Source organism: Stenella coeruleoalba (genome assembly GCF_951394435.1).
Source record: "Stenella coeruleoalba genome assembly, chromosome: 4".
Classification (NCBI taxonomy): domain Eukaryota; kingdom Metazoa; phylum Chordata; class Mammalia; order Artiodactyla; family Delphinidae; genus Stenella; species Stenella coeruleoalba.
The window spans coordinates 83,100,906-83,125,527 of NC_137149.1; the positions used below are offsets into that span (position 1 = coordinate 83,100,906).

Below are 24,622 nucleotides of genomic sequence, written 5' to 3' on the forward strand. Positions count from 1 at the left end.
CTTAGGACTATCACTTCTAATATCTGAAGTAATTCAAGCTTAAAACTATTAAGTAAACCATTTAAAATTAACTGTGGTTCTGTTCTCCAATGCCACATATATCCACAATGATTATGAAAACAGAAGATCCTACTTAGGTTATGGTCATTCCATGGGTCTGGGAGACAGAAAAGGTGACTTCACTTTGACAGAAGTGGCATTCTACTACCACGTATGATATGGTTTCACTCTTGATGGAACAACAAAAACAGTGACATGTTAAATGTAAAACAGATGTTACGATCTTACAACTTCCTGCTTTAAACCAGGACCACAGTAAAAGCCTTGGAAGAGAAGTATGAATGCATGACTTAGGGGTGATATGCTATATGCATATTTTATTTGAAAGTATCCATTGTGAAATCACTTAAGATTCTTTTTTGGGACTCAGTTTCAGTCTACTCTTCTGTTAAAGCGTAACTTGAATACTAACTATTAAAATGTACACAAATGAAAAAAAAAAAGGAATGCTGACGATAATACATATAGGTGGGACAGCACATAGGAGTGAAAGCAGGAGGGGAACACTAACCATATTAGGCTTGGATGGGCAACAGCGCACAGGGAAGAAGCCCTTCCACAGCCACAATCGCAGCAACTGAAAAGCAAACAAGAGAGCCCAAGATAAGGAAGAGATCCCACTCCCTCGATATAGCCATAAAGACACTACGTATTTAGACAGGTGTCTGCTTTGCTTTTCAAAAGCAAAAACTCCTAAATGCACACAATTAATTTTCCCACAATGCTTTTCAAATTAAGAAGTATTTTATGGGTTTAAGAAATACAGAGCTGTATTAAATAGTTATTTTTATTTTACTTAAAAAGCTTATTTGGTAGGAAATATAATGAGCCAATGTATTTGATTATCCAATTAAAACAGACATACAAATAAAAATGTAAGCATTTGAATATTTCCTCAGAAATTCCTGCAAAATTTTACTCAGAAGACGTTCTAAATAGCACTGTAAATAAATGTTTTGCATAGAGCTTAAAAATTTAGGATGGAGAATAATGCCTTGCTCATTTGACCCACTGATTTCTTATAGCAGTGGCATCATTTATCACAGACTATTGAAAATGTTATGCTTACATGACTTCTCCAATCATTTGTGGAAAGCTGCCAATTTCACTTTAAATTTTCCGACTTTAAAAATGCATCTCCATAATATATTTGCAGAGCTATTGTTATATTTTTTAAAAAACAACCTATATATAATACATGCACTTTTCTGGATACTGCAAGATTCAATATTCTTTTAAATTTTCCACATATTCATAGTAAAAAATCCAGAAAATACCAAGTAAATTGTTTAATATAATGTACTTTATTGCTAGAAACCAAGTAAACTAATGGCAGAATATAACATAGAAATTATTTAGTGCTTCAATGCATTCACTTTCCAGTATAGTTTATAAATTGCACTTAGAGTGATTTCAGGAGAACTGTGGGATGAGCTCAGTAACAGTACCACACACCAGCAGGCCAAGACTTTTATCTAAACTCTGTCTATTTTGAACTTTAATTACTAAAAAATGTACCTAGTCTATTTTATATCAAATAAGGAGAAGAAAATACAATATAAACATCCAATATATTTGGGAATGCTAATGAAGGTAGACAAGTATTTCCAAATTAAATTCCAATGGATCTTTTTCAAGGAAAGATAGGCAATGTTCCATATATTTTCTTTGGAGTATTGACAATGCTTTAATTTTTCCACTACTAAGTATCTGAGAATTTGGCTGTCACTAAAATGGCAACTGTGACATTTATTTCCAGATAGACTATTTGTATTTTAAAGACTATGCCAAATAATTATTTTCACTGTAGAGGTATTGAAAGTCAAAGTTACAGTATATCAAATTGTTAAAATACTTATAAGAGTAGATAAAGCATCTGTAAAAACCTTTGGCAAATCTTGATATATTTCCTTATAATTACATTTATTTCATTAATGCCTTAATTACTAATATCTTAGATATGTTAACTTTTCTACTGCTTCTGTTTGTATCAGCACTCAGATTTGGGGTTGGTAAACTATGGCCCATTGGCCAAATCTAGCATACCACTTATTTTTGTAAGTACAGTGCTATTGGAACATGGCCACACTCGTTATTTATTGTTTATGGAGTCTTTTGTGCTGTTGCGGCAGACTGAGGTAGTTGTAACAGAGAATGTGTAGCCCGAAAAGCCTAAAACATTTACTATCTGGCACTTTAAAGAAAGTTTGCCCTTCTCTTTTTATAGACTATTAGTTTTGTGAGATGAGGATGATTCCTTGACCTTCTTTTCCATCACAGTTTAAACATAATTAATGACACATAAGTAGTTTCACTGTAATTGGTATTACCTAATGGCACAATTATCTCAATTTACTGATAGTTATTAATATGGAAAGTTTGCATAGATGTGTTAATTTTGAATAGCACAGTTCCAACTCAATAAATAAATGATAATAGATTGTTGACAAATGTATACAACTGTTTCTCAGCAGTTAAAAAAAGATGATGTCATCTCCTAATAAAGTACAAACATCCTTCTAGTTGAGTGTGCACAGCTTATAAACGCATGTAGAATTGTGCATAGGAAAGCAAGAACTGCACTGTGATTGGCCATTACCTATAAGGATTTGTTTAATGCTTGATCAGTGTTCTAAGACTCAAAAAATACACTAATGATTCCAAAAATAATAACATTTTATTCAGTCCTTTTTATTTGAAAAAATATAATAAGGCTTTTGTCTTACAAATTAGTACATATACACGCACATACACACACACATACAATTCACTATAACACCAAATCTACAAATTTTAGTTCTGAAGAATTTAACTCATCTTACCTATCATTAGATTTCAAATTTATAGTTTTTAAAAAGTTTAGTCAAAAAATCTGAAATCTTATAAAATCAAACACTCCTACTTTTTCTGAGTCATTGCTTTAGATTTGGTACTGATGCTTTCTTTGACTTGTTTTAAGATGGCATAAATAAATACCCTGGGTAACTTAGTTAACTTCTTTGTGTTTCAGTTGACAGCCATAAAATAGGGATAATAATGGATTCTATCTCATAGGTTTTGTGAAAATAAAGTGAGAGAATATATGTATTCACTTAGATCAGTGTCTGGCACTGATGTACCTGGGAGAAAAGCGGTAGCTATTATTCTTAGTAATACCATAATCAAAGTGATAGAATAGATTCTCATTATTTCAGAGAAATTTATTTTTTCATGATCCATATACTATTACCATACTAAGTATTTCCATTTATAACACAACTAAATATCTAATTACCTTCAGACCAATTCATATAAATACAGATGGCCAATGTAAGTTAAAAAAATCATTTCCACAAAATACATTTTCTTGGGGTTTAGTGATCAGAGCATACTGTTCATTAATATGTCATTGAGAAAATTAAAACTGAAGCTCCTTTTCTGTGAATGTCTGAAGTGGAATAGTAATCCCCCAAATTACTCTTTTTAAATTAACTCCAAGGATGCTGTCACAATAAAACTTAGACACCAGATGGTATAAAGAACATGTTCTTTCCTTAATCAATAAATACTCAAAGTACAGGTTGAAAATGCTTACAAGTCTCAGAGATAATTTAGAAATAGAAACCAAAATGTGCTAGAAATAGCAGCCAATCTAATTTATGTGAGCTATGGTTCAACAAAGTCCATCTGCATTCCCATAAGATTTTAGCACCTGGAAGCCTGTAAGTGACTGCATGCAGCTATAACAAGATCGTTATTATCAAAGTTTAAACTAGGTTAGCCCTTCTGGACTTAATATCAAAACTGTAGACCTTTGTTTTAAGAGATATTTTGATTTGTCCTTCCGAAGATTAAAATATGATAACGGAATCTTTCCAGATCCAAAGAAGATTCAAATGAAATTACTTTAGCCAGGTCTTACACAGAATTGATCAATATATGTACCAAGTGTGTCAATGTAAGTAAGATAACCTCCCTTCTACCCAAGAAAGGTGATTATAACTCTAGGGAAGAAATTCTCAAAGATAATAGATCAGAGAAGTAAGACTACAGGCTGTGGATAAATGATGACTTAAATTCTTAAACAGAGATCATACAAGTGGATAAGAAAAACACTAAGATCCCAAAAGATAAATGAGAGGGGCAGAAAGAGTAATTCTGAAAAAGAAGTATTTTAATTAAATAGAAAGTATTTTCAGTTTACTGGTTAAAAAAAAGAAGAAAATGAAAAGGTTGCATAATTTACCCATTTTAAATAAAACAATGACAACAACAAAATTGGTGGTACTTAGTGCTGGAGAAAAGACTGTAGTTTGTGCCCTCAAAGGTCACAGTGAAAAGTACCACTGGTACTTTAGAAAACAATCCTCCAAAACTTATTAAGAGTGATAAAAATATCCTTACCTTTTGACACCACTGGGTAGCAAAACAGTCAAGATCATGGTAGTCAAATTAAGAGCAGTCCTGGATGTATCTACTACTAAATGTATAGCTTTTGGTAAACTTGTTATTATGTAAATGAGATAAATAGTAGAAATTATATTACATAGGATTGCTTTGAAGAATGAGTTTGATTATAAATGTAAAGCTTTCTGCACTGTCCTGGGCTCACAGTCTGCACTTAAAAAGTTTTTTTTTTTTTTTTTTTCTGAAGATGTTGGGGGTAAGAGTTTATTAATTAATTAATTAATTAATTTTTGCTGTGTTGGGTCTTCATTTCTGTGTGAGGGCTTTCTCTAGTTGCAGCGAGCGGGGGCCACTCTTCATCGCGGTGTGTGGGTCTCTCACTATCGCGGCCTCTCTTGTGGAGCACAGGCTCCAGACACGCAGGCTCAGTAGTTGTGGCTCACGGGCCTAGTTGCTCCGTGGCATGTGGGATCTTCCCAGACCAGATTCGAACCCGTGTCCCCTGCATTAGCAGGCAGACTCTCAACCACTGTGCCACCAGGGAAGCCCCCTAAAAAGTTTTTTGTAACTGGTATTATTATAATAACATGCACTTATGGCAAAAAGTGAGGTGTAGATAATATGCACGAGTCTGGCTACAGATTTTAAAAGAACCAATGACCAGCAGTTAATAAAATCTATTTGTGGAGTCTATGATGCAACGAAATTAATATGGTATAATATTAAATTTTTTAAACTTTAGGCAAAAATTACTGTGCAGAGAAACAAAATGAATGCAAAAAGTATATAAAATCTTTAAGAGCTACTGTGTTGGAGTGTTTCATGAATTTGCATTTTTATGAGACAATTTTAATTTCCCTGATTTCAAAATTTTTTGTGGTTATTCCACTTTGTAATTTTAAGAAAAACAAAGAATTCAAATAGTTCCAATTATGTTGCTGATCACAATATACTGTCATTTACACTGTATCAGTTTTAACATGCTAAAAATAATTTAAACATGTAACAAATATTTACAACAAAAGAAGCTTAGGTTATTGTTCAGTGGTAATTAGCATTGACAGTGTTGTTTTATACATTTGTTAAAATATCTCATAATGCGATACCTTTTGCATCTGTGTCTTTATTCTTATTCTTCTTAGATTTATTACTGATTTCCTGATGAAGCTAGGCTAAAACTAAAAATATCTTTTGCAAAAACTAGGAAGGAGATACGCCTCAGTCCCCATACTTCTGACAAAAAGACACAAAATTATTCCACCCTCCAAGAGGAGGTAATGTAAAATGGCTGGAAAGAGGTTTGTTTTCATTTTTGTTTTTGTTTTCGTGTGTTTTTGAGTAACTCTGAGGGGAATCCCCATCTACAAGACATGCATAAATTTATCTGTGCAATCCAATCAGTATTCCCAAGTCGTAGTCTAGGCAAATTGGAATAGGATATAGTTATACACAGTAATTTTAAAATCTTTTCCAGTTGTCTGCTTCCTTCCTATAAAGAGCTTCTTACCCTCACCAATGATTATAGCTGTCTCCCTATTACCCTCTAGGGCCACTTATCAAAAACTGTCCTATCTGAGCACTAGTCCCTGGTAGGTGAGTTTTGAAATATCAATGGATCTTAGTCTTACCTAATCAAGTTCCAATCCTGGCATACTCATATCTTGATGTGAAATAATAAGAAATATATATATTGGTCTCTGCTCCCAGCTCCTGACACAGAACTCCTAAAACTCTTGTTAAATAGGGGTACCATGAGAATCTTTTGTTCTAACTTACAGTTCCTGACGCGGAGCTCCTAAAATGCTTGTAATTTCCTAAGTTACAGAAGAACTAGGAGCATCTCTTGTTCTAATATTTGGTCTTTGACTCTGGATCCTGACACAAATCTCCAAAATCTCTTGCAATTTCCTGTGTGATAGGAGTGTCTTTTGTTCTAATTAGGTGACCCTTGGTGGGTTGGTTGCCAGAAAGTCCAAGTCATGATTAGAAACTTGGAATTTTCAGCCTTACCTCTCATTCTCCAGAGAGGGGAGAAGGGCTGGAAATGGAGTTAATGATTCGTTATGCCTACATGATGAAGCCTCCATAAAAATCCCTAAAATACATCCATGTACTGGAAGGGTAGCACACCTCAACTCCACAGGATAGAAGCTCCTGTACTTGGGACCCATATAGACCTGGTCCTCCATCTGTCTGTCTATCTGTATCCTTTATCAAATCTTTTATTATATAATCAACTGGTAGTTGTAAGTAGGTGTTTCCCAGAGTTCTGTGAGCTGTTTTAGCAAATAATCAAATCCAAGGAGGGGGATCATGGGAACCTTTGATCTGTAGCCAAGTCAGAGAGAAGCTGTGGGTAACCTGGGGACCTATTAGTTGTGACTTGCATCTGAAGTAAGGGACAGTCTGGGACTGAGCCCTTAACCTGTAGGGTCTGTGCTAACTCTATTTAGTGTCAGACCGAATTACAGGACACCCACGTGATTTCACAGGGAATTGCTTTGTGTGGAAAATATAACCCCAGACATCTAGTATCAGAAGTCTCGTGATTGTGGTAGCAGTGTGAAAGTAAAGGAGAAACACACAACAGGACTTTGCCTTTCTAACACACTTGCTTTCTCCTTCTATTACCTGTTTCAAGCCTGAATAGCTCTATTGTAATATTCATCCTAAAAGTAAGAATCCTGGGACTCGGAGACAGGGAACTGCTTTCTCAAGGTGGCACTCATAACAAGTTGTGGAGGTAAGATGTGGGCACCAGTTACTGCACTGTAGTGTACTGGAAGCACAACTTCTTCTTCCATGTCTTCCAGCTCCTTTCATTTCTACCTCTCCCCCATGCTCAGCTCCCCCTTCCCTCTGTTGAAAATTTAAATACATTTGCATGGGGAACCCTGTTATGAACACTTCTTTCTTCCTTCACTAATAGCTAGTTACCAGCTTTAAAAAGTCTGATAAATTTATTCACAATAAATTACATACAACTAAATTGCCTTTATCTGAGTCTAGCTCTTATTGTAGCAAAATATACCTCATTTTGTTTTAAAGTATTAAAACGTGTGTGCTGTAAAAATACTCAATGATCCAAATTCTACTACATTATTCAAATGCATGTATAAAATAGAGATTAGATCATATAAGTGACTGAGGTAAACTAAATAAATCATACATATTCACAGATTTCTAAAATAAAAACTAACCCCCAAATTCTACAAATCTAAGTGTTCTATGTGCAGTCATCCTTTTTTCTTAAGGACAAAGTCACAAAAATACACAAACAAACAAATTCACTTCAACTTACTCTGAAGACAACTATTAAGATCTAGGAATATCAAACTACATGAAAGTGATACTGACCAGGACCCTGTGGGGCTCCTGGGCACAAAAGCCTTTCTGTGTTCCCCATTTCTTCATTGTATGAAATAGGCTTTATTCAGCCTCCATGGCCTTCCCTGAGTTCCAATGGGCAGGTTCAGATATTGATAGATGCTAATTAGGGAAGGGGAGGGTATGCGGAGACAAATGAGGAACAGTCAAGAAACAGTAGTGCAGCCTTGGAGCAAAGTCCTGGTTCCCCCTCAAGGGATATATATAACAATATCTTCGAGCTGTTTTGCAGATACTGAAGCCCCCGCCAGGTGGGAGAAGTTAACTGTATGCTGCCCACAAGCATGTAGCTCCCAGACCAGTTGGAACCTGAAGGATGATGATGCTAGCTCCCACAGCTCCCACTTACATCACCGCCAACCAATCAAAAGAATGTCCACCAGCTGACCACACCCTCTTGGAACCATTAATGTAAAACCCCTCACTACCCCCTCCAGGTCAGGACACACAGTTTTGAGGGCATTAGCCTGCTGTGGCCCCCTTTGCCTCGCAAAGCAATAAAGCTATTCTTTTCTACTTCACCCAAAACTCTTTCTCTGAGTTTTAATTCTGTGTTGGGGTACAGAGGCCAGATTTGGCTTCAAAAGCAGAAAGAAAACTTGTGGCAAGTTATCTTAGACTACTCTTCAGTTGGTTTATTCCCCAAGCTATACTTTAACGATGATTCACTGTACTTCTTTTAATCATTCTAATGGGCCAGAGAGATCATTAAAAAACAAGCTCTTCTTTCATGAATGCCACAGGTAAAAGGACTGATACAACTAGCAAACGTTATTGAACATGTTAGATTCAGTTTACTTATGCCAGTATATATTTGGGAACGCAAAATTAATTTCACCAAATACTAACCACCTTTTATAAGCTTTTTTGCTACAGTAAACACAATCATTCTCATTATCTGCAAGCATTTACTAAGAATTGATGTGCTATGTTTTAAGAATAAGAAATTATATATAAAAAATGCTTTCTACTCACATTATATAATGATTCTAAACCTGGCTACAGACTAGAGTCAACTGGGGAGTTTTGGAAAAAGAACAAAAAAACCCACAATGCCCAGGCCTCAGCCCAGAACAATAAAATTAGAACACCTTGCCTGTGGGACACAAGCATTATTATTTTTCAAAAGCTGTTAGTTGATTTTGTCCATGTTGACAACAACTGATCCTATAGGTACTCAATAAACACTTGTATTGAATGATGTGTCTTATAATAGTCTTAGGGGAGTTTACTTAATGAATACAAAGGAAAAGGTTTGTAGTTAGCATATTAATGGTCTGCATGTTAATAAAAACTTCTAAAGTGCCAGAAGGTGCCTTAAAACAATTTGTTCTCTGGTAAGTACTTTAAATAATTCTCCTGCAATTTGTTTACAGTGTTAATTTACATTATCTACAAAGGAAGATTGGTTTGTTAAGTAACTGTAAATTTCATCCTATCCTCTATCTTTTTAATTCACAATTTTTTCCCCCATATAACATTTAACTTTACAGGTTTCTTTCAGTTGCAAGTTCTATGATTAATGACAGATTTTTGTACTTCTATATTTTAATACTAGCTACTTGGATTCTTTAGGAGTCATAATATCTCAAATAAAATAACAAAACAGTAAAACTATTCTTTATTCAGTGTCCTCATTTTGCCCTTCTGAGCTACTGGACCACAGACTTAAAGTTACGTGAAAGTAAAGCTCAGTTTTCTCGAGGCTTTTCTGCCTCATGGAGCTCAATATCAAAAAAACAAACAATCCAGTTAAAAAATGGGTGGAAGACCTAAATAGACATTTCACCAAGGAAGACATACAGATGGCCAAGAGGCACATGAAAAGATGCTCAACATCACTAATTATTAGAAAAATGCAAATCAAAACTAAAATGAGGTATCAGCTCATGCTGGTCAGAATGGCCATTGTCAAAAAATCTACAAACAATAAATGCTGGAGAGGGTGTGGTGAAAAGGGAACCCTCCTGCCCTGTTGGTGGGAATATAAATTGATACAACCACTCCGGAAAACAGAATGAAGGTTCCTTAAAAAACTAAAAATAGAACTACCATATGACCCAGCCATCCCACTACTGGGCATATACCCTGAGAAAACCAGAATTCAAAGAGACATGTACCATAATATTCATTGCAGCACTATTTACAATAGTCAGAACATGGAACCCACCTAAATGTCCATCGACAGATGAATGGATAAAGATGTGGCACATATATACAATGGAATATTAGCCATAAAAAGAAATGAAATTGAGTTATTTGTAGTGAGGTGGATGGACCTAGATTTTGTCATACAGAGTGAAGTAAGTCAGAAAGAGAAAAACAAATATCACATGCTAACGCATATAAATGGAATCTAAAAAAAAGAAAAAATTGGTACCGATGATCCTAGTTGCAGGCAGGAATAAAGCGGTAGACATAGGAAATGGACTTGAGGACATGGGGTGGGAGGGCGAAGCTGGGCCGAAGTGAGAGTAGCATCGACATATATACACTACCAAATGTAAAATAGTTGGCTGGTGGGAAGCAGCAGCATAGCACAGGGAGATCAGCTCGGTGCTTTGCGGTGACCTGGAGTTGTGGGATAGAGAGGATGGGAGGGATGTTCAAGAGGGAGGGGATATGGGGACACATGTATGCATATGGCTGATTCGCTTTGCTGTGCACCAGAAACTAACACAGTATTGTGAAGCAATTATACTCCAATAAAGACCTATTAAAAAAAAAAAGCCTTGCACTACTATTTACTGAAATGTATGAAGTGAGAGTATGAATATACAAATGGGCAATGATCAGACCAAGTAGAAAAATAGAACTCTGACTCCAAGTCTGCAGCAACCAGTCCAGGAAGGCAAACTACAACCTCTGTAGTAATTGTCTCAAATGGTCAGAACTTTATCAATAAATTTCCCTAATTTTTGTCTGTACTTGCAACTTAGGACCAACTAGAGGAAGCCTAATCAATCACATAGGATGCCCCACTTCTGGTTAGCTCACCTCCAACTACCCCAGGCCAATAACCTCCAATCAGGGCATACCTGAAGCCTTCCTTTTTTTCATTATAAAGCTTTTACACTCCTCTGCCTGCCTTTGGGTCTCTGCCAAATTCAGGTGATGGTGGCTGATTCCCTTGCTATAGCAAGCTCCTAATAAATAGCCTTTGCTTGTTTTAATTTGGGTGTCTTTTTGTTTATTTCCACAGAAGAGATCACCTTTACTAGTTCAATAAAGGGAAATTACATAGATTCATTTTTGCAGTCAACCACTATCTTTGTTCTGTTCTGGCACAATAATAGTGTTAATATACAAAGTACTGAATTATGTGTTTCTCCTGCAGTAATGACACCTACACTGAGCAAACATCAATTTCCTCCATTTCTAGAAGCCGAAAGTGACTACAAGCTCCTTCCTCTGAACTTCTCCTTCCCAGTCATTTCACAGCTGAATCAGTCTATCTGCAATGCTTCTTCGAGAGGAGCATACGACTAACTTGATTGTGCTTATCTATCCTTATCTATTTTAGGTTTTAATTTATTTTGAGAGGAGTAAAAAGGAAAAAGCAGGAGAAAATAAAGTTGTAAAAAAAGTGATGCTAATTTTGCCAGCTTAAAAAAAAATAGAATATTTACACACAGTTCTGATAGTAACATTTGTTTCACACATTCCTTTGTCTTAATGAAAGTGTAATATTAATTAAAAATATGAGTGGGTCAAAAAAAGGGAAGAGATTATTCAAAGAAATAAGCCAAATATTTAAGTTCTGATTTATTTAGCTCCCTCCATTGTGGCTGTTAAATATTTTTCCAAAGTTGAATCACATCTATCAGCATTAAACTTATAAGGTAGAGAAACCAGGACTAATGTTTTAATTTAATTACATAACTCACAAAAAATTAAAGTAACTGGGGAAGTACACTGAAATTATTAAAACAGAAGGAATGTGTATATTTTGTGATAAGCAAATTATGAGAATTGAATTAATTACGAGAATGATTTAAAAGAAAGCTAAAGGTTCATTTTCATATCGAACTATTCAAATTCCATGTAAATATATTTTGTTTTCTATTAGTATTGGTCAGGAGTACCAAAATCATATATTATGGTAGTTGTGTTTAAAATTAAATACAAGGGGGATAAATGTTAACTATTTTAATACATTATGCACATATTCAATATGTAACATAACAGTGGTTAATTATGATTAAAATTGCTTTATATGCATGCAATGGTGTATACATGTATATGTGTGTGTGTATATATACACGCAAAAGTACTTATGTCAAATATTTATAATTGTGACCATATGTGATTTCCCAATATGAATTTGCCTGAACAAACATTGAAAAATATGGTTAAATTATAATACTTAAACTAATATGATCCTGGCATCAGCTAGAAGAATAGCTTTGATAGCCCACAGGCAGTATAGATAAAAGAATTCCTACATAGACACTTATTTAGTATATGCTACATGTAGAGACCTATAACAGTATCAGGAGAGGGTGATAAACAGTGCTGGTACTTACATAAATCTATAGAAAATATCAATTTAGAACCCCAACCCCATAAAATTAACATTTTTTGTATCCTATGTAAAATAAATATTATTGAAAAGCAAAAAAATCTTGCTACTTCTAATGATATATTTTCACTATATGAAAAGCTAAGATCCCACTAGCATAAATGGGTAAAGAGCATGTACACCTAATTTACAAAATAGGTAATAAAATAACTAATGACTATATACTCATTGCAAATATATTAATGATCCTATTAAATCTCAAAAATATAAATAAATTCAATTAAAAACACAGAACTATTTTTTTCCTATTAAATTAGCAGAGATTGACTAGTTTGTGAACCACCAGGCAATTTCATTCACTGTTGGGGGGTATAGTAATTGGTACTATGATTTAGGAGGGCCATTTGTCAATATGTATCAACAGCCTTTAAAATATTCATATTCATTGACCCTTACTTTGAATTATACAAATGTGTTCTAAGAACATTAGAGATAAAAAATAACAACCCCCTTCCCCTAAACCAACACAATAAAAGAAAACAAATGAACAAAACAAAAGGAAAAGCATACGGGAAAGGTTAGATATCAAAGAAGCAATAAATTTTTGCTTTTAAAATATTTCCAATTACGGAGGAAATTTTTGTATTATAATGTTAATCAAAGAAAAACAGAAAACAAAACTATATTAGTTGAACTCAAATATATATATAAAATATTTTAAATATATATGGCAAAATATTAATATTGATTACCTCTGGTAGATATTTATGACTAATTTTTTTTCTACATTTTGTCTTGAATGTTCTATATAATTTTTATCATAAAATTTAAATATGCATACATAAATGAAATAGCAGCTAGTAAGAAATTAGGACAATAACTGTAACCGTGCCAACTATGTAATATTCAATGTAAAAAATCAACTGAAATGTATAGGAAAGGCAGACAGCAAGAGGGCTTGATAAAGTCAAAAAATCAGGATGTTCATCTAAGGAAACGGCCATTAATGTAATCTCTGGAGATATTTTAGGATATAGCTGAAATAGTTCAGCAAGTTGAATATTTGAGGTCTAAGGAGACAAAATGCAGTGTGTGGAAAGATAGAAGCAGGATTGAGAGTGAGTTTCACTTTAGGACATATTGTACTGAGATGACCCCCAGTAGACTTCCAAGCTAGGTTATTTAAGAGTCCTCTTAGAGTGAGGGGGGTTTCAAAGAGTTGGAGATGCAAGAGCAGGATTCAGTCACCCTGGCTTTGGGGAAATGATAAGAACCAATAGGCCAAACTGCATCGGCTCCAACCAGATATTTGAGATGTACAGAAGGATGTTCTATTTCCATTTCCTGCATGAAGATTTAGAAGACTCAGGGCTTGGGTAGAAAGATACTGGGTGGTAAAATAGACATCAACTTGGAATTCAAAATAGCTATTTCCCTTTTGGGGCTGGTGAGTGACAGTACACACTAGCACAGGTTTGGAATGATTAATTACAAATCTTTAGGACTCTAGGAAAGGCCCAGTTTGTCCTGTCCCTTTACATTCCAAATGACTAGAGAAGAGGTGAATCTAGAAGAGTACATTTGTACATTTGAAACAGCTAGAATAACAGGAGGTCAGAGAGAGTCAGATATCAACATCAAAATAAATCAAGAGGTCCTTATGTATTAGAAAACATACAAAGTCATGCTAATATAGAATTCTGATTCATCATATATTTGTCTCATGAAACTGTGTATATAAACAATGCTCAATATCACTTATCATGTAAATATTGAATTCATGCTGATTTGATGATAACAGATTTTACATCATCTTTGGCATGATGAGATAGAAGTTAGTCATTTGGGTGGCTAAATTTCATCTTAAAGTTTTTTGAGGAGGATTGGACCTATAGATTGACATTTTCCTGATAATTTTACTTGTAACAAATAAAGAAAATCAGAATAATTCTACAAATTTAGTATCTACTGATTAAATACTTATGCTGAACTTAGTATCCTTAAAATGTAGCACTGTGTTGCTGGCACATATGGAGATCTCACAAACAACTTCATCAGTGAGGATTGGTGGTAAATTCCAGTATATCTAGGAAAAATTAATATTAACATAGAAAATATTTCACTTAATCTTATATTCTTACTTTTTTTTTTTTTTTTTTTTTTTTTGGTACGCGGGCCTCTCACTGTTGTGGCCTCTCCCATTGCAGAGCACAGGCTCCGGACCCGCAGGCTCAGCGGCCATGGCTCACAGGCCCAGCTGCTCCGCAGTATGTGGGATCTTCCATTACCGGGGCACGAACCCGTGTCCCATGCATCGGCAGGCGGACTCTCAACCACTGTGCCACCAGGGAAGCCTGGTAGAGTTTCTTTTAAATGTTGGCAAATGTGTACATCATCAATGAATAGAATCAGTTCAAAACAATGTCTATTAAATTTGCTTCAGGAAAATCAAATGAAATAGGCATAGGAATGTGAAAGCAGCACTAGGATTTCTCAATATCAGAAGCATGGAGGGCTCTTGGAGGTGGAGAAGCAGTGTTTGTGAGATACATGAGAATATTTGAATCCTATGGAATATTTAGTCTGGAGGGACCCTGAAGAGGAGTTATGCAGTTGGTCTAAGAAGGGCCTAAGAAAATCTAAGAAACAAAGAAGCTTTCCTCCACTAATCACCACACAGAGGTCTCAACTTGCCAACTTGATGATAGTTTGCTACTCAGGATGAAAGTGGTAGTGTGGAGAGGAAGCAAAAACAAAAACAAAAGCACCTACGATAAGCTCCCAAGCTTCTGTCTTGCCTTTCAATTGACCCTGAATCAAGAGAACTCATGACCGTCAAGGAGATAAGTAAACCAGTGCCAGACCACAAGAACAGGATGATAAGTCTTTATAGATAACAATTAAAAACATATAATTAAACATAAAATAATAATTAAAACTCACTAACATCATTACCCGCAATACTGATGGCTCAAGAGAGTGGACAATGCCTGTAGACTATTGATGGCAAATGTGTGCCAAAGATCTGATACAGAAAAGTATGTCATTTTTCTGTGAGATTAGAAAGTCAGGGGAGTAAGAAAGAAGAAAGAAGCATGGGTGAGAGATAGTAAAAGAATTTGGTAAGCAAGATAATTGGGATATAGTATGTTTTGTAGCAATATAGCTATCACAGCCATCAGACAGATCTCAAGTCAATACTTCCACATGGTATAATAAAGAGTTCAGCTGTTTGAGTCCGAGTTGCTAATCCATTAGAGACATTTATTTCTTTCCAGGTTCATGCAAGTTTAAAAAAAAGAGCACAGGTCTTGAAAAATGTGGCTTTTACCTGGTGTTTAAAATCATTTGGAACATTTTATTGTTCATTTGCTTCATTTCTCAGCAATAATTACATTCCTAGACATGCCTCAGGAAATTGACTGATTTTTTGTTGAATAGATGGTCCACGTTTTGGCATAGGGCAGTGCTATTGATCTTCTCTGTAGAGCTGGCTATCAGGCTCCTATGAAAGCCTGTGCTATTGTGGGCTCTGAGAGACATGGTAAGGTTCCCAGAAACTAGCAGAGTTTCCCGCCAGAGCCCAGCATCTACTGGCATGCCAACATGCTCTCTCTTTCAGGTGGGGATCACATTCTAAAAGAAATGGAGCTTCAGGCAAATGGAGCTTCAAATAAAAAGTTTATTCAGCTCTTGTGGTTAGGCTTTTGACCTGTCCTGTGTTTCACAGTACTTAAAATCTGAAAGTCTCCAGGTTCTTTGCTAAAATAATTTTCTTCTTTGCAAAACAATGACATTAACTTGCTTCTAGTACCATAAATAGAGTTTTTCCTTCCAAATGTTTGCCTCAATATAACTTCCTGAGAATTGCAGTGATGTTTACATGTTTGATCTGTGAGAAGTCGCAGGTGGGATGTTCAATAATGTTGAGCAATTGAGCCAGTAACCCTCTTGGGTTCAGTTTCCTAGGACGATTTATTTCCCACAGTGGGCAATTAGTTGTTGCTATGCCCCTAGTCTTTCTGGCACTGCTCTGCCCTGATCCCCATTTGTATGTTATTAATAAATTATCATCTGCTCTCTAATTATCTTTGATTCAGATTCTGAAGAAAAAAGCACGTAATCATGAGAAAATAGAAGGGATAACTCTCAGATATTAAATCAATATACATGCCTGGATTTATTACAGTTTTATAAAATCATATCTATTGCTAATCATTAAACCACTGAGATTTGTTTTTAATGAGCTTTTTTCTAAAATCAGCGATTGCATGTGTGATTACAAATATTTGTCTATCATTATTTTAAAATAAAATAGTATTTGATTAAAATATTTTAATGTAATACTTATCCTTATCAAAACTTATCAAGTCTGAAAGTACATAATCCTAGTTGTTAAAGGTGCCAAATATATCAACTATCCATGCTGACCATACTTGAAAAGATTGAGAGGGAAATACAGTTACATTAATGTACATTATCATTTATAAAAGTGAACACTGATTGATATCACCACGTGCATCACCACACTGGCATTAGGATGCCCAGATGTCAAATAAATAATATAAGCTAGTGAAGATTTCTTATCTCCTATACAATACTTCTTTGATATCATTGCATTTATTTTGCTGATGGCACAAGAAGTTCCATTTTTCAGGAAGAAAGCACATTTATGGGTTAGGTATTTTATTGTGCTTATGTCAGAGTTACTAACATTTTTCATTTTCCAAACTATCAACATTAATGGGAAAAATGAGACAAAGCACTTCAAATAGAGATTGATGCTCAATTTATCTTTAATTCAATAATTTATGAGATATTCATTCAATTAGGTTATGTGGGAGAGCCACAGAAGTCTTTATCCTCTATATACTTACTGGAGGGCAGAAAAGAAAACATATTTACTATAATTTGTGGTTTGAAAGTGTTACATTCCATGAGAAATACTGGTATATTGTTCTGAGACTTAAGTGGAAGGGGAGAATACTTCAGCTAAAGGAACTGAGTATGTTTTTATGACAGAACAGTTGATGTGAGTTTTGACATGTGGGTGAGGTTTAAATATTGAGAGATGAAATAGAGGATATGAAAAAAGAAACCACGCTCACGTGGTTTCTCTTCTTTCTTCATTCTTAGTTCATGTGCGTTGTCTGAGACTGACCCTACTTCAGGTTCAGGCATGAACTGTAACTGTACTGCCATGCAGTATACATTCCCCATACTCTTCTTAGTTAAGGTCTCAGTGCTACTGATTGGTTTACTCTGTGGGGCTGTGTATTAGGTTCCTGTCAGAGCATGTGCCACCTGTGAGAGTGAAGGGTCAAAAGCTCTAAAGCAGGGGCTGGATTCAAGTTGGTGACCATTTCTGCTTCTGCTTCAACAATTGTGTGGTCTCCTGCTACTTTATGGACCACTCCTTCTCAGTCTCCTTTGGCTGGATCTTCCTCCTTCACTCTATCTCTCAATACATATCCGAGCCCCAGGGCTCTACCCAAATAGCTTTATTTTGATCAGTGCCTTTAAATACCATATTTGTGCCAGAGCTTTCTTGAATCATGTGTCTCCAGTTGCATAGCAGAGAATATTTTACCATTTGGATCTATTAAGTGCCTGTACTTTGGATTTTTTAAAAATCTCTGGAACTTTTCATCTATATGATCTACAATTATCTTTTGGATAAAACCACTTTGAATTTGTCTTCTGTCATATGCAACCAAAGGAATCCAGGTCAAAAACACATAGTGATAATGCTGGAAAGCTAGTTCGAAGCATGTTTTCAATAGTCTCCAACTCCAGCTTCACTCTTCCAGTCATCCAGTCATTGGACATTTATTGAGAAACTACACTAGAATCTGTGTTCAACATGAATACATATCTATCAGGGGAGACACATATAAAATGATGAACTAAAATCATTTCAATTGGGAAAAACAATTTTTGAGGGAAAACAAAAGTGATATTAACTAGCTTTCACAAAATCAGGAATGGTCATGGGGTTGGTGACATTTGATATATGTGATTCTAGAATCGATATAGTTTACCAGGTATAATTGCCAAGTGTAGAATAGAGGGAAAAGTCACTATAACCTAATGTATTCCTTAATTTACTTTAGTGTTAAGATATCACTGACTTTAATTTCTAAGAGTTATTTTATTCATAACAGTTTGGAAGGTTCTTAAATGTTAATACTATTATCTTTAGTAGTAAATATTCAGTGGCTTTACATATAAGAGATCAGAATTTCACCAAAATCATATAGTTGAATGATATAAGTCATGGGGAAGTTATACAGTGAAGAGCAAATGCCTTAAAGTTAGAGCTGTGCTCAAGACCCAGGCCCTCACTAACTGACTATATAATATAATCTATGTTCTAGACAGTGTTCTAAGGGGCAGGAACCCACAGATAAAAATCCCTATCATTTTAGAGCTTATAATCTAGTATGGGAGACAGACAAAAAATCAACAGAAGAAATACATATATTGGGTGGGCCAAAAAGTGCCTTTGGTTTTTTAAGCAAAAATAAAAGACACATTTATCACTTTCTCCAAGAACTTTATTGAACACTGTATTCAGCCTTTTGTTCCACTACCTTCTGCCATTTTTCAGGCAACTTCATAATTCCATCTTCCCAAAACTTTTTATCTTTTTGAGCAAAGAACTGTTCCAGGTGCCTTTTAGAGTCTTCCAGGGAATTAAATTTTTTTCTATTAAGAGAATTTTGTAAAGACTGAAATAAGTGGAAATCGGAATGTGCAATGTCTGGTGAATATGGCAGATGAATCAGAACTTCCCAGCCAAGCTGTAACAGTTTTTGCCTGGTCATCAAGGAAATATGCGGTCTTGCCTTATCCTGATGGAAGATTATGCATTTTCTGTTGACTAATTCTGGACACTTTTCGTCAAGTTCCACTTTCAGTTGGTTTAATTGGGAGCAGTACTTGTTGGAATTAATTGTTTGGTTTTCTGGAAGGAGCTCATAATAAAGGACTCCCTTCCAATGTCATTATATACACAACATCACCTTCTTTGGATGAAGACCGGCCTTGGTCTCTGGTGTGGTTGGTGGTGGTTCATTTCACTTGCCCCATGATCTCGTCCCTCCATTCTACACTGCTGTACAGTATCCACTTTTCATCGCCTGTCACTATTTGTTTTAAAAACAGAATGTTTTCATTACATTTCAGTAGAGAATCGCATATGGAAATATGGTCAAGAAGGTCTTTTTCGCTTAACCTATGTGGAACACAAACATCAAAGCAATTCATATAACCAAGATGGTGCAAATGATTTTCAGTGCTTGACTTGGATAGTTTGAGTATGTTGGCTATATACCATGATATAACATTGATTGTTCCCAATGACTGTTTAGATGTGATCACTATTAACTTTAACTTGTCTACCCGACCGTGGAGCATCGTCCAGCGAGAAATCTCCAGAACAAAACTTTGCAAACCACTTTTGACATGTTCGATCAGTCACAGCACCTTCTCCATACACTGCACAAATCGTTTTGTACATTTCAGTTGTGGTTTTACCTTTCTTGAAGTAATAAAGCATAATATGCCAAAAATGTTGCTTTTTTCTTCCATTTTCAATATTAAAATGGCTACACAAAAATTCACCAATTTTGATGTCTTTTTTTTTAATGTATGCTGATCTGACAGCTGTAACATACAATCTAACAAAATTGTTTTGAATGAACTTAAAGACAGCTAAGTGTTACTAGAGCCATTTTATGCGAAAAAAAACGAACGAACCTTTTGGCCCACAGAATATATTATAATATATATAAGATATACATATTATAATGGCAATGAGTGTTATAAGAGACAAGCCAGGGTAAGGGATACCTGATGTGCAGAGGAAGGAATAATGGGTCATCATTTTAGTCAGCTCAATTGAGAGAATTAGATTGAGCAAAGAAAGAAGGAGGAAACCATGTTGTTCTCTGGGTCAAAAGAGTTTTAGACAGGATGAAGAGCCAATGCAAAAGCCTTACAGCTGGACTATTTTTACAAGATTCAAGAAACATCAAGAAGATAACTTTTATGAAGTATAAATTGGATATAGAGCTGATACTGAGACATAGTGTTGTAAAATATTACATGTAAAGTCCTTGGAACAGTGCCTAGTAGTAGGTAGTATGTAATTCATGCTAAACAGTATTAAACTTATTATCATCAATATTATTATTGTGTTACTTCTGTTAGGCAAAGATGCTTCTCTGATGGTTTTAGAATGCTACATAGCCTTTAAAAATCATTCACTTTGGAAGCTATTATTCTTTGATATCAAATGTGGGCAGAGCTCTGGCATTTGTCTGAATTAAATAATTACATTCAAGATGCCTGTACAATTATTTTATTTGGCTCCAAATGAGCTTGAAGAAAAGTTTCTAAGTCCAGCATATTTTACTATCAAGCTATTGTTTTCCCTAATATAAGAACTGTGGCAGGCATTTAATAAGAAGTCGAATATTTCTTGAATTAATGAATCATAGCATCATTTTGGTCCAAAAGAAAAAAAGTTATCATGAAGGAAATGATTCCAACTTAAACTCTTTTACTTAACCCCAGCTGTTGTAATTCTGTTTATGAAATTCTGTCCATTTATCAGACTACTAATTTAACTTGGAAACACTTTGAAAAAAGGACATTGCCTTTTTATTTTAAATGCCTGGGACTTTTCTTGGTGTTTTATGTGCAATAAATGCTCAATATATGTTTGTAATGGATAATTGGGAAGCGTGTGTCATTTACAACATGTTAGACTTTAAGAGACTTGAAAAAAATTACAAAAGGCTAAATTATAATATTATTTTTAAGTAACAAAAAACCCCAAAAGCAGTGTTTTCATAAATCTATTTTTTCCCCTAAATTTCTGACATGGTCTGAGTAACATAAATTTGTACTTAGCCTCTAAGTACAGTATTAACTGATTTCTGAAGAATTTTTTCCTCAGGAAACGATTTGACATTTCAAATCGATTGAGTTTCAATTGTTTAATGAAAGACAAAGGGAAACAGGATTTCAGTATTTGAACATGATCAGAACATGCAAGGGAAGATTTTTTGCCTAGAAAATAGTTAATCCTTTTTATAGGCATTAAACCACCCTTAGATTAAATTTATCATATCAGGAACATCACAGAAATAAAGTCACATATTAATAGCCTTAGAATCATATCCAAGACTAAGCATCTTGAAAGATTCCTTCTGCCCCTTCAGGAGCTATAAGTTTTTTGGGGTTTGTTTTCCAATTTTAAAATTGGCAAACAGCTTTACCTTTTTTGTGTTTATATGAAAGATAAGTACACATAAGTGTGGGCATGCATGTGTGTAACATGTGTGTATCTTTAACCTCTCAGTGTACATGTGGAATTAATTGAAATAAAAAAGCAAAGCTCTGAAATTTTCTTAAGATTTAATTAAGTTCATAAGTAATAAAAGAGACAAAGTATTAAAATATATTCTTTTATCCCGGAGTGTCTATATTGAGCAAGTTTCAAAGAAATAGTTTCTGTACACTGAAAGATGTTTTCCTATACAACTAAATCCTGTTAATTTAAGCTTTATATCAGACTAAGAAAGTGTCCAGTAGTCAATTTTCAGAATGAGGTCCCAAGTTTAAGATAGGGACACAGAAAAAAAGTCAATCTAATAGTATCAATGATTGTCTTCAAAGGAAAGAAAAAGAGAAGGTCAAAGTAGAAGACTTTCTCAAACATGTAACTAAAAGAGTGTGGAGATGACATCATTGGTTGAAAGTCTGATTAAACAATTTATATCTATAAAATCGTATATATAAGAGACAACCTCACAAAATTAGGTTATAATAAGAAAGTTATCAATGTGCAGTGTCATTACTGATGAAAAATTAAAAAACAATTACAAAAAAACAAAAAACAATTACAACACGCTGTGCATATTAGGAGGTTTAATTTATATTCAGCCCAGGGTAATTAGCTCATAGTTTGCTGAGAACAAGTCAATTATTTTGTAGTCCCATGAAAACACCATTTACAAGTAATAGAAAAGAAAGTAAAAAGGATAGTCTGAAACCTGCAGAAAATGCTCTACGGAATATTTAGCACCTTTAAACAAGATGGTCACATGATTTCCAAAACTGATAGAATCCTAAGATGTTACAATTCTTTGTCATTTTTTAAATAGAACTTTCTCCCTTCAGGATCAATCCTTGTCTATTTTATTTTAACTGTGTCTAGGTAAGAAGACTCCAAGAGGTTTCTGCATAATCAATTTTAGCCTAAAAAGATTAGAAAGTCTCTATATTTAATTTATTTTTCATTTTCAATGTATTTTAGAATAAAAAAGTTTATTGCTTTCTTTGAAATAGATTATTCTTATAGTATTCAATGTGTTATATTCCTGATTTTTTTCCTTTGGTCTGAATAAAAATTCAAATTGCCAGTGAATACGTACTTTCAATACATAGCTGCTTCTGAGCCCAAATGATGATATAAATTGTCAATGAATATTACATACAGAGGATAGTAATATATTTGCAATATATCAGAATTAAGTCTATATCATCACTGAGTTAAATTATTTGTAATTAAAAGACATTTTACGTAAGAGCAAATATCTGGTTTATAATATATTCAAGAGGTTAAAAGGTGATATAAGAGAGTAAGTTCAAAATGAGAGTGGAGTCTAAGTGTTATTATGTTTTTGTGTGTTTATCAATCATATTTTAGCACAGTGAAGAGGGAGAAGTATATATAATTCAGTGTCCTTAGAACATTCCCAGAAAAGCCTTTTTTTTCAATAATTTGCTATTGCTTAAAGATAACTCCCAAATTTGTGTTAGGCTTTGTTCACATCTCTTCATTTAGTTTTTCTTTTATTTGACAAAACTTTACTTAGTTAATCAGTATACTCTATGTACTAAGAGGTAGGTTCAATTTTCTTAGTCCCAACAAAAATTGCGAAGTTCATTGCCTTGAATGAGATAGGAAAAGCCTTTCTAGAATCATATCATTTAGCTTTTGAATAAGTATGTTTATATAATACAAACATAAAATAACCTGTTTATGAAAAGTAAAATAAAATGGCCAAATATATTTCTTTTTTTTCTTTTGATTGCCAGTTAACTTTATTTATTTATTGGGAATATACATATCAAGTATATAAAAAGGGGTTTAACAAGCAATTACAAAGGAAATACTTTGTACAACTACCACCCAAATCAATAACCCCCAAAACCCCAAATATGCACACCCCATTTACAACTTCACCGTCATCTTTGCCTGTAGGCAGCATCTAGTTGGGTTTTGCCTTTTTATTTAAACTGACAGTCTCTTTTTAATTGGTATATTTAGATTATTCACATTTAATGTGATTATTGATTGGATTAAAATCTACCACTTGGCCAGCTCTTTTCTATTTGGTCCAAACTTTTCTTTGTTTGGCCAAATATATTTCTATCATAAGACAAATGACCTTGAAATTCAAGAATGTGCATTCAACAAAATGAAGTAAAAGTTCGGTGCAAAGAATTTGCTGGTAAAAAAAATATAAATCTCAAATTGATTTTTAGTAAAGTGTATTTTCCTTTAAATTGCAAATTCCTAGTCTCAGCATCACAGTCTTTGTAATTAAGAAAAAAAATTAAAGTGAATAAGCAATGCACAATTTGTAAGGTATTGCTATTTTTAAAAAGTAATATACTTCCGTAAGACAGTAGATCCAAAATTATCTTACCATGTCTTGGGTTTAGTTATGCTGAAAATTAAGCTTTGCCTTTTGGGTATAGATGTCATTTTTATTTAACTGAGAAATACACTAAACATTTCTATATACTAAAATTTAGTTATTCTTCTATGGTATTTTCAGATAGATATGGAATTCATGTGTGTGTGTGTGTATGTCTGTGTGTGTGTGTGTGTGTGTGTGTGTGTATGTGTGTGCTAAAGCTATACTCTTCTTCAGCTACCAAATAGTAGGTAGATTGAACCTTCTCTCACTTTGTCTAATGCTGCAGGTGTAACGAAGTGAATTGCTTTTAAGTCAATTTTGTATGTATTAGGGAAAAAATGGGGGGGGGCAGGGGCTGATTCATATATAGGTAAGCGAGAATCCTTAGCTGAATGTCATCAGTAAATTCACATTAACAATACTTAGGTTAAACAGATAAAGTGTGCTAAGTCTACAATAAAATACTTCCTATACTTTATTTGTTCTTTAATAAACCTTCAAACACAAATTTATTGGCCTTTAGACATCTGCTCTTTCCTCCATTTTT

General features: G+C 34.3%; 1 protein-coding gene across 10 annotated transcripts in view; it reads right to left on the minus strand.

Annotated features, from left to right (window-relative positions):
• Positions 1 to 24,622, minus strand: part of EPHA5 (EPH receptor A5) — a gene marked incomplete at its 3' end in the record, with an annotated part of 325,147 nt that overhangs the window by 54,075 nt on the left and 246,450 nt on the right. For 5 of the 10 annotated variants that reach the window (XM_079919472.1, XM_079919469.1, XM_079919478.1 and 2 more), the window contains one exon: positions 572 to 637. The exons of the other annotated variants lie outside the window; for them this stretch is intronic. In XM_079919472.1, coding sequence (XP_079775598.1) covers positions 572 to 637 — 66 coding nt within the window. The remainder of the gene's footprint in view (positions 1 to 571; positions 638 to 24,622) is intronic. 10 annotated transcript variants of the gene reach the window in all.